Source organism: Eublepharis macularius, chromosome 11 (genome assembly GCF_028583425.1).
Source record: "Eublepharis macularius isolate TG4126 chromosome 11, MPM_Emac_v1.0, whole genome shotgun sequence".
NCBI classification, from domain to species: domain Eukaryota; kingdom Metazoa; phylum Chordata; class Lepidosauria; order Squamata; family Eublepharidae; genus Eublepharis; species Eublepharis macularius.
The window spans coordinates 51,343,691-51,355,730 of NC_072800.1; the positions used below are offsets into that span (position 1 = coordinate 51,343,691).

Sequence of the window (12,040 nt, forward strand, 5' to 3'; positions counted from 1 at the left end):
GCAAGTTCTGTATTAGTGGAGACAAGGTACAAGGATTCCGAAGAAGAGCATAATCTCACCTTTTCTTCTGCTGACTGTCCTACTACCTCTCCAGCAAGCACATTTCTGGGTTGTATTTCCAAGATAGCCTTAAAAAGGTTATCAGTTAGTACAGTCAAGAAATCTATCTCGGCATTAGGGTGCAGACCATAGAGTACAGGGCTTTCAAGGGGCAGCGTTTCATCTATGTACTTGTGGTATCCTGTGTAATCCAAATTGGGAGGAGCCAAGAAGCCTTGTGCCAAAGTAAAATCGCCTTCAAGCTGTAATTAGAATAATTATGTTCACTATCTGATGTATTCATTTTGTACCTGTTGGGCAAAGTTCATTTGAAGTGAAAAATAACAAATACCCCCTTCCCATAGGCTAAGAGGTTTTTAAATAGTATGACCTGGATCCCACCTAGATTTCCATGGGTACAGGGGGATATTTCCCATAGCTATTTGGGGGGGGGGTATACACCAGTGGCAGCATTGGCGGGGGGTTACAAAAATGCTTACAAAAATGTAGTTGGGATCCAACCCTGTGGGATTTTGTTGTTGCTACTGCAATAATTATTTGTGCAGTGGCGGGGGGTGGGGGAGAAAACATTCCATTTCACTTCCTTTCCCTAGTAAAGATGCATGTGGCATCCACAACATTGTTGCAAGCAGCAATAATAATAGATGGAGCTTATTATTCTTAAGTCTGTGGCACAGCCCATTTTCTCAGAAAACATCTTATGAAGATATTTTACATTAACGACCTTGAACTTTATTATATTGGCATTATTCATTGTATTTAAATATATAATCAAAACTATCACACAGTGTAAAAGTGCAGCATTTCAAGCATCTTGCCATGCTGTTCCTGTAGTGGACGTGGCACTATTGAGCCAAACACTGCAATGTGATTAGCCATGCATAGTAAACAATTTGTCATGCATGAATCTTCAGACTCCATCTGCAGTACTGATCTCACTTCTGGAAGCCTGTGTCTCAGGGAACTGAGAGAAGCATACTGCTGGATACTTGCAGATGAGGTGTAAAAGAATCTCTGAATGGCAGAGTTTTGATACTATACCTAGCGGAAAGGAGGATAAAAGGATGATGGGGGCAAGGGACTGGACTGCTTTTTATTTCTTAGTGTTACCATCTATAATCAACTTGGATAAATTATAATTGCTTGTAAGCTTCCTGTGCTTAAGAGAAGCTGCAGGATCTGTAACATGTTTTTGGAAAAACATTATCTTTGCAAATACAGCATCAGAGAACTGCATTCATTATGTTTCCCAAACATGAGCACGTATGTGTATGAAACTCATGCATTTATTGTCCCATCAACTAGATGTGCACTAGTAACCCTTGTTTTCCTATTAATAATTGCTATTCATAGTGCAGTTGCAATTAAAAAAAATGTTTAGGAGCAAGTCAGCATCCTATCCTATACAGTTAAAAAATGTAAGTGCCATGAAGTTTTCTTAAGAGGATGCTGCGATTTCTGCCACTTTCCCCTACCCAGTTTGGTGTAGTGGTTAAGAGTGTGAGACTCTAATATGGAGAGCCGGGTTTGAATTCCCCACTCCTCCCTATGAAACCAGCTGTGTGACCTTGGGTCAGTCACAGCTCTCTCAGAGCTCTCTCAGCCTCACCCACCTCACAGGGTGTTTGTTGTGGGAATAATAATGACATACTTTGTAAACCGCTCTGAGTGGGCATTAAGTTGTCCTGAAGGGTGGTATATAAATCAAATATTATTATTATCCATTGATCCCCCTGAAAATTTTATTCATTGGGAATCAGTGGGCCATCAAGAACAGTATAGTGGGAATGGGGAATTAGTTAACATCATGACCACCCTCTTAAGAAAACTTGTGCCCTTAAATACTTGGTAAGTACAGCCAACGTTAGTACTGAAAGTAAAAAATACTCTCTTGCTTCCCATAAGAATGGAGTCCAGTGGCACCTTGGTGACCAACATTTTCCAAGAGTATAAGCTTTTGAGAATCTTGTTGGTCTCTAAGGTGCCACTAGACTTAAGTCCTGCAGACCAACATGGCTACCTACCAGAAACTTTTAATAAGAATCCTTCTGTTTTGAATCACTATAGATTCAGGAAGGTTTATAGAAAGGTGTTTCCCGTGTTCTTGTCATTTCAGATTTTGCATTTGTTTTTAAAGGATGTTATTGTTTGAGACTTATGGAGTAGGGATGACCATTACCCAGGCTTTGCCTTTACCTATTTATACGGACAACATCTCTGTACCATGTTAAAAACATTCACTGTTCCATGCTGCCCATTATGTGAGTGTTATTGATTACCCTAATGACTAAAGCAACTTTAACCTTATAATCAATGCAAATAAACACAAGGCAATTGAGATCCCAGCTAGGCATAAAAAAAGAAATAATAGTGATATATCTGTTGACTTTTGTCTATATCTAGCTATCAGTTATCTAAGGAACTCCTATTTCTTACATGAGATACACCATTGTCCAATTAAATTATTTTGTTTCTGAATAAAGCAGGAGACCTTGATTCAGGTTTGGTTACTTGACGATATCTAGTACCAGTTATTTTTTTTCAGAGTTCATACCTGTATTTGACATGTACTTGAGTGAAAGTTCAGGCCCGTGAAGGTTAATGGACTGCCTAGGCTAGAAATAGGCTTTCTTATCCATGGGAGAGATGTAGAAGAAGCCAAGTGGAATAAGCCTCCAACACTGCCTCCTTGACCTCAGCTGTCATTTAGAGAAATCAGCTTCCATGGAGGTCAGAAGTACAGTAGTGTTTATCCTTCCCATCACCATGGTAACTCACTCCTGGGCCATCCAATTGACTTCCAATTGTGCTAAACTGAATGTGGCTTTGTGACATGAAAACCTGCTCATTACAGATGGAGTAAATGCAAGCAAACTCCCTTTACTTCAAGCCACAGCATCAATAGGTGAAAATGGAATATCCTTCAGGCTACTCATTGTGCATGCCAGAAATGATTTTTTTTTTTGGCAGTACTTGCCATCCCATACAACTTTCAGATAAACACAAAAACTAAAATATATAGGTTGGAATGTTGTATTCCCATTTGGCATGATTGAACTCAATTGAAGTCAATTAGACTGGAAGAGATTCTGGTCTAGGCTATAGGTTTACAATCCCAAACATACTTACTTGGGAATAAATTCCCCCTGAAACAATGTACTTCACAATGTTCTCAAAATTGCGGTATGCTGTGTAATCTACGATGCATCATTTGTTAAGGTTGAGGTTACACAGAAAGCAGAAGAGTAATTTCTAAGGGAATGCTTAAATGTAACTTACAGACATGGGTTTGACTGGCACATGCCAATCATAATTTAAATTAGTTTAAGATTGCACTGATGACATGCAACTAGCCATGTTTTAAATAAAACATAACCCATACAAATCTCTCTACTAGCATGATGGCTTACAACAGCTTTTGGACACAATGAGAAAAGTAGCAGTCGTAGCAACTGATAGTGAAGCTGACTTCTTTGTAATTCCCTTTCCGAATGAGAACGAGAAATGTGCATGAAATCATTACAACGCAGGGGCGGGTTGGGGGGAACACTGACCATTTCTTTGCAGACATCAGCGTCTCATCTTGTGGGAAGAGTGCCTGAAAAGTTCTTTAACAGGTGGAGGAAAGGGGGCTGAATTCTCAGTCCGTTAAATCTGCTCTATAGGCTGTGCTCTTTGTTCAGGAATATGACCATCATTTATGTATCACTAATCTCTAGCTAGATTGCTATAACAAAGTCTAAATAGAACTTCCAAAGAGATAGTTCAGAGGTAAAGAGGATGCAGAATGCTGGTGCCTACTTTTGAACAACAGCATATGGGTTGGATCCCTCCAGCTTTTTCACTCCATCTCAGCACAGTACTCCTTTAGCATAGGCCCTGTGCCACATGGCTTTTGTCTATGTAAGTCTCATGATCTCTACCATAGTCTTTTTGTGGTCAAAGGGGATCTCCTCCCCTTTTCAGCAATGGAGAAGCTGGTTGGCTCCAATTCTATGGAAACTGGTTCAACTGCAGTTAATGTATTTCCTGGCATTAGAATGAGGCTTGTGTTACTTTTCAGAGACTTTAAATATTTTTATATCTTCTTGTGTTGCCCTGACCTTGATAGCCCAGGTGAGTCTGATCTTGTCAGATCTCAGAGGCAAAGCAGGGTCGGCCTTGGTTAGTAATTGGATGGGAGATCTCCAATGAAGATCAGGGTTGGAGAGACAGGCAATGGCAAACCATCTGTTAGTCTCTTGCCATGAAAACCCCACCATAAGTCAACTCTGACTCAAGGGCACTCTCCATCACCACCACCTTGTGTTATATTTATTTTAAAAAATTGTTTCAAAAGGCTTGCAGACTGCAACAATACTGCAACAAGCAATTTTTTTCATATAATTGTTTAAAACATCTCTACATTATTACCAAGGAAGGGCTCATGAGTTCTTCTAAATATGTGTGACAGAGTCTGCGGTCCCAGTCATCAGTGATGTGTCCACCGTACATTATCTCACCAAAGAGATAACGCAAGTCTTCCCAGGGAACCTACAGAATATAATGGAATGTATAATTAAACAGAACACTTTCGAAAAGGACAAACCAAAGTCACTCAGAATAGCACTGGCATGAAAAAACATCGACTTCATTAGCACAAAGAGAAAAATCATTCTTTTGCCCAGAAATTTCAATGCTTCTAATGCAGTGATACTCACTTCGTGGCTTGTGGACAGCCACATGCATAATTATCAAATGACACATAACTACTGTATGCAACTGTGCACCAGCCCACCAAATACATACCTACAATAATATAACTTAATATTAACTATAATCAGAGTATCTCTGAGCATGTAGGGTTGTCTCTTCCTCCACGAGGATGGCACCTTACTGTCCCTGCAGTGACTATTTCAAGGTGAAACCTACTAACTGCAAGTCCTGGGTAATTACCTTTGTCACTTTCCTGGAACTTGGAGTGGGTTCTACATTGGGAAACATGAAGAGATGTTGCACATCAAAGATTCATATGTGGCTCTCAAGCCACCGAGTATTACTATTCTAGTGGAGTTTATTTTTTTTTAAAAGAATCATAATGCAGAACATTAACCCATCCTGCAGGGTTGGCTACCTAGACAGTACCAGACACCATTTTGCCCCATTCTGACTTGTTGGCACAGTGACACATAGGACTGGGCCCCTAACTTACACTGATGTCAACTAAGGCTGCAATTCTATATGCGATTATTTGGAAGCAATGCTCACGAGAGGGAATTCTTTCCAAGGATATAAGCATATGTTTAGGGGGCAAAATTACTAAAATTCCAGGCATTTCATCTTAACTAGTCTGCGACTCAGCAGGATGCCCTCAGTGGCTGTTGCTGGGCAACTACAAGTTTTGCTAACTTTCCAGGTCTGATTTCTGTCAGTAAAAGGCAGCCAAGGGAGGTGGCAGAGCCCTTTCCAGGGCCATTTTGGCCTTCAAGGGAGGACTCATCAGGGCCAGGGCCAGCAACAACCACTGGGCAACTTGCTACCACCTGACTTGCATGACTCACCCAGGAGTGGCTGTTTGCTACAGTTAAAAAGTAGCCACCCCACAAAAGCCAGTGCTGTGCAGCAGTTAGCCTTTCAGACTAGGATTCTGCCATGGAAACTCACTGAGTGACCTTGGACCAGTCACACATTCTCAATGTATCTCACAGAGAGGGGCAGATTGGCAATTAAAAACACTGGGATGCCCCATGGTAGACTGTTGGCCTTCCCCCATCACCTGGCCAGACAGACAAAAAAGGCCCTCCTGGGTCCCCACAACGTGGGGGAGCCAGCCTGCCTAAATCAAATATTATTATTATATATCCCTTCAATAAATAATAAAGGAGTGAAATGGTATTATTTTAATTTGGGACGCTCTGAAGGTTTTCAGCAGGAATGGAATGAACATTTATATGATCACATACTCAGGAGAGTTATGCTTATAAGGCAATTCAACTAGTTTGTGATTAATGACAGGAAGATGTTTATTTTTTAAAAGGCACTGCCACATGAAATAAAATTGGCTAAGCAAATTTTCTTCCATTGCCTTGATTTAAAGGGAGAAAAATACAACAGTTTATGACAAAGCCTTTCCAGACAGGAACCTTTGCATCCTCAGGGGCAGTATTTGCCTCCCAACAGTTCAAGCAAAAACTTAATTATAGGCTTGTGTATTACATGATGTGATAGAGCAGAGGAAATTAAAAGCTGCTGCTATTCCAGTGTGCACACTGCAAGTTTATTTCAGTTTCAATGTACAACTGTCTAAATGCACCTTTTTAATATAAATCCATGCAGAACTCAATAAAAAAGAAAGGAGGTGATCAAATAAAAAGATTTAAGACAATTTTGAATTTGAGTATAGTAAATTCTTTTCTTTAGTTGTAAAATACAATTATTATATATTAAGCTTCTAGGCTTATGTAACTGATTTACCTAATAATATTGCTTCATTGTGCTTGTAGTATTGTTTCCAAGAGGGCCTGATAAGAGCTTCAATTATTTAATAAATGCAATTCTGAAAAGCCAAACAACTTTATCAGCGTTGACACTGTCATTAAGCATAAATTAGGAAGGACCTCTAAATCTAGGTAATCAAGATTTTTTAAAGTGATTTGCTAGCAGAACCATAAAAAATCCGTGCTGGAGAAAAGGCCTTCTGTAACACCAGAACTGAACCATAAGTGTTCAGTGCCTGACAAATCATGTAACCCTTTGTCTCAGACCTAAAAAATTCAGTCTGTATACTGCTGTTACAATGTCAAAGCTCTATGAACTGAGGATAAAAAAATTACCACAGGGAAATGTTGAAATTCAGTTATAGGATGAATTTCAATAGATTGGCTCAAAATGTTGAACCACATTCCATATTTTTACCTTTACTTGCTTTTTAAAAAAACTTGAAATCTATGTTCATGTGGTATGAGATGAAAAATTCTTTTTGATGAACTACAGCCATTCACTGCTGCTACATAACATATTTAACTACCTTAGTTAAATGAGTCATGAGGGTTAATAGAAATCTCAGCTGTCTCCCAGTAAAATTTACTACTTCTCTTTAACACTTTGAACAGGTGTGAAGGTTTTGGATATCACATACTATCTAGATAGGTGCACACTGGCACCAATGGCATGTAATTGTATGGTCCTGGAGGAAAAAATTAAATTACAAGGCAGAAAGTTAAAGGGCAGGACCTCAAAGGTAGCAATTCTCAAAGTTGCCACCTGTTCCATGTGCAGGCATAGATGGCATGGATTAGAAAGTGCTGCCTGGATGAAGGATTTTCTGAGACAAGCCAAACCTGCGTAAAAAAGATGGGCTCCATTTGAACCAAAAAGGAATCTGGCTTCTGGGGTAAGCCAACAGGAACTAGGGAGCTACCAGTTCAGGGTTATTCATCCCAAAGGGACAAAAGCTAGAACTTGAAAATGAGAGGACAGTAAAGGAGGTATGTATGAGAAAACTTATGGGTCAAGATGGGAAATGACACTAATGACAGACACTCCAAGCTAAGATAAGGGACCTGGAGTCCTTGGTTCTAAATGACAATTTAGATACAGTGTTTTAGAAACCTGTTGGAATGGGGCAAGTTAATGGGGCAATATCTCTAGATATATATACACTATAGACAGTACACAAAGAGACATGATGAGGGTGCTGCTGCTCTATATATCAGAGGGCATAGAGTCAAATAAGCTAGAAAATATTAGGGGAACAAACTCCTCCACAGAATCACTATGGTGGAGATACAGGCCCTAAGAGTCACTTAAAAGTGGGGTGCATTATCAACCCCTGATTTCCCTCATGATTTTGGAGGCAGTCCTTGAGATGGAGAGGAAAATACAAGAGGTGATTAAACTGGAAAATGTTGTCATACTGGGTGACTTCAACTACATAGTGGTCAAGTGGTTGAACTGCAAATCAGCACTTTGCCAGTTCTAATCCCACTTCTACCATGAGCTCAGCAGATGGCCTTAGGTAAGCCATTCCTCTTAGCTCTAGCTCTCCGGCTGTATTGTAGGGATAGTAATAACACTGACTTTGTTCACTGCTCTGAGTGAGGCACTAATCTGTCTACAAGAGGCGTATATAACCACAGATGTTGTTATTAACTGGGCAAATGTGAGCTCAAGTCATGTAGCAAATGTCACACAAAGGTTTAAAAAGGGTTCCTGGGGGAATCCAGGGAATTAAAGACCAGTTAAGCTTAAGATCTGTTCCAGGAAAACTAGTAGAAATTATTATTAAAGATAGAATTATTAAGCACATTGAGGAATAAAGCCTGCTGTAAAGGTAAGTTCTATATTACCAACCTTTTGGAGTTCTTTGAGCAGTTAACAAGCATGTGGATAAGGGTAATCTGGTAGACATCATAAACTTCAAAAAGGTTTTTGACAAAGTACCTCAACAAAGACTCCTGAAGTTAAACAGTCATGGGTAAGAGGCCAGATCTTTTATGGATTGGTTAAAGGAGAGGAAGCAGACAGTAGGCATAAACGGACAGTTCTTGCAATGGTGGGCCTGATGAGAGTGGAAAGGTGAGCTATATCTTGTGTTAAATAAATGAGCTTTGGGTCTCACAACAAGGATCAGTATTGGGACTGATGTTATTTGTTTATAAATGATTTCGAATTGGGGGTTAGCAGTGTAGTAGCCAAGTTTGCAAATGATATCAAGTTATTAAAGATGATGTAAACCAAGATTGTGAGACGTCATAGGAGGAACTCTATAAATTGGATGTGGACAACAATGTGGCAAATGAAAGTCAGTGATATTAAGTTTAAGGTGATGCATGTTAGAACAAAAAAAATCTTAAATTCTATTATATACTAATTGAGTCAGAACTGGCTGACATAGAGACTGAAAGAGATCTTGGGGTTCTAGTGGAAAGCCTGGTGAAAATGTTTTCAGTGTGTGGCAGCAGTAAAAAAGGCAAACTCTAAGCTGGAGATAATTAGGAAAGGGATTGAAAATAAAACAGCTAATATTGTAATGTTCCTATATAAATCTTTATTATGACCTCCAGTCACCATATCTTGAAAAGGATATTGCAGAGCTGGGAAAAGTGCAGAAAAAGGCGACCAAAATGATTGAGGGACTGCAGTGCCTTTCCTATCAAGAAATGCTGAATAGCGTGGGACTTCTCAGTTTAGGAAAAAACACAGGTCATTGTGGAAGTTTATAAAATTATGCAAAGAGTAGAGAAAGTAGATAGATGCCCTGTCCTTGGTAGCCCAGGCAAACCTGATCTTGTCAGATCTTGGAAGCTAAGCAAGGATGGCCATAGTTAGTAACTGGATGGGAGACTTCCAAAAAAAGATTAGGGTTGCAGAGGAATGCAATGGCAAACCACCTCTGTTAAGTCTCTTGCCATGAAAACCTCACCAGAGGTTACCAAACTTCAGCTACAACTTGATGGCACTCTCCTCCACCACCACCAGAGCAAGTGGACAGAGAATTTTTCTTCCTCTCCCATAATACTGGAACTTGTTGATACCCAATGAAATTGATGAGCAACATTCATGGCAGACAAAAGGAAATACTTCTTTACTCGACAAGTAATTAAATTGTGGGATTCGCTACCAGTGGAAGTAATTGGGCCCATGAGCACGAATTAGTGGGAAAAAGAGTTAGATCCATGGTGGATAGGTCCATCAATGGCTACTAGCCATGGTGAGTAAAGGGAACCTTCACATTCAGAAGGAGCAAATGTCTGAATACCAGGGCCAAGAGTTCATATCAGAGGAAAGCCTCAGTCTCTGTGCCCTGTTGGGTGGTCCTCTGGGATAACTGGCCAACTGCTGTGGACTAGCTGGATCACAGGTCGGATCCAGCAGGGATCTTAGGATGATGAAACTTTTACACTGTGTCAGTCCTCAAATATCATTATTACTACGTAACGCAATTGAGAGAAAAATAAAAGAAACAATCCCTGCAAATACTGCCACTAGGTTCAGTTGCAAAGGCTGAGATAAACTCAAGCCAAACTGCATTAAAAAGATGAGAAGAAAGTCATTCACGATTCCGACCACTGGCCAATTTATGGTAGATGACCTAATGCTTGCTGAGATTATTCTGCCAGGTAAACGATTCTTTGTTCACATTGGCTGCATTCTGTCACTGAAAATCAATTCATTTCTGAGGTGGTGGTCCTGGGAGCTCATGTCCTGTTGTAAAATAAGTAGCGAATTCCCTGAGGGCTGAACCTACCCAGAGGGAAATCTGCAAAGTCAAACTGAGTACGTAATCAGAGAAATAGGTTTAATAGGTGAAATTCAGGGCTTTTTTTCAGCTGGAACGCGGTGGAACAGAGTTCCGGCACCTCTTGAAAATGGTCACATGGCTGGTGGCCCCACCCCCTGATCTCCAGACAGAGGGGAGTTTAGATTGCCCTCCATGCCATGCGGCGCGGAGGGCAATCTAAACTCTCCTCTGTCTGGAGATTAGGGGGCGGGGTCACTGGCCATGCGACCATTTTCACCAAGGGTGATTTAAACTTAAAAAAACTCCCCCCATGTTCCAGCTGACCCAAAGTGACATCATTGCGTGGTCCCGGAAGCATGTGCACACTTTGTGCATGCACATGTGGTACCAGGGGCACCACTTCCCACAAGGAGTTGCCCCCTGTGCTGGCAACCCACTGAGTTCCACCACCTCTTTTCCCATAAAAAAAGCCCTGGTGAGATTTATATCTGCTACATTAGGTCTGCACAAGCTTGCACTATATTTAGAAGGACACAATAGACTCTTTTGTAACCTATACTCTGATACAATAAAAGTTTAATATACATATAGTAGAAAAAGGCAGAGACAGCATTTTTCTCTTACACCACCTTGTAATAGACATACACTTTTACAATATCATTATAAAATGAAGCAATTATTTAAACTGCGACATTTCACATTCACAATTAGTTGTCCATTGTATTATTTTTCATCTGGAAAGTAAGAAAAACTAGAAATAATGTGTACTTTATGTGAAACATGGAATATAATGTTAACATATAGGGATAAAATTAGCAGTTGATATAAGGTGGGCTAATTCCAGTGTTGCATAATGTATTTTTTTTAAAAAAACACCTTAGAATCTGCATAGTCCTCTGATGTGTTTTAAATGTACAAAGTAAGAGCGCATATTCAGCATCTCTCAGTAGTAAAGGTGTAATCTGCATTAAGTAATCCTCCTGAGTACTCCAGTTTAAGACTATAAGAAATGCCTTGCAGTATCAGGCCAAACTGACCTAGTTCAGCATTCTTTATTAGAATCACAGCTGCTATGAGGTATTAGGTGGTCCACCAGAAATTGGCCAGAAGACCCTCAATGGGCTAAGAGATGCCATTCACCCACCATTTTAATATAGTTATGTTCCTAATTTAGCTTGAACATACTTTGCAAATTTATTCAAAATGCTGGGAAAATATTTACAACATAACTAAAATAGCCCTGTTAATATCACAAACATTTCTAGTAGCCAGGTGCTGGTCTCTGTCCTATAGCAAGAATCTATATGGGAGAAAAACGGTTTTGTGCACAGATTTGTTACGTTGCAAAAAACAGTTGCAGGGAGTAAGGTACAAAGGGAGACAGACTCAACTGTCTCCCTTCGTGTCTGGCTCTATATTAACCCCTATATCAGCTGCCTTCAGCCAGAAAAGTACTTCATCTTAATAGTGTATCAGCTACTGCTAGATAGTAAATTATTATTGTAAGCTTTTATTGGCTCAACTGAGCTGGTAGAAGTTAGCAAGCTTTCAAAGTTGTACAGAACTCATTACAAGCAGAAGGAAGAATTCTAAACATCTTACTTCCCCTGCAATACACACACACACAATTTTATCAGCAGTATCATCTGAACAGTTTTGTATCATCCAATTGGCAACCAATATCCAAATAGAGTAAATCACTTACGTAGTTTTATACTTGGACTCATGGGGAACATTCCTGAGAAAGTCACAACAAGG

General features: G+C 39.9%; 1 protein-coding gene across 1 annotated transcript in view; it reads right to left on the bottom strand.

Moving 5' to 3' along the window:
• Nucleotides 1-12,040, bottom strand: part of DNAH11 (dynein axonemal heavy chain 11) — a 226,382-nt gene that overhangs the window by 4,526 nt on the left and 209,816 nt on the right. The window contains exons 74-75 of the mRNA XM_054991090.1: nucleotides 4,474-4,593; nucleotides 60-302 (exon numbers count right to left, since the gene is read on the bottom strand). Of these exons, the coding sequence (XP_054847065.1) occupies nucleotides 60-302; nucleotides 4,474-4,593 (363 nt within the window). The remainder of the gene's footprint in view (nucleotides 1-59; nucleotides 303-4,473; nucleotides 4,594-12,040) is intronic.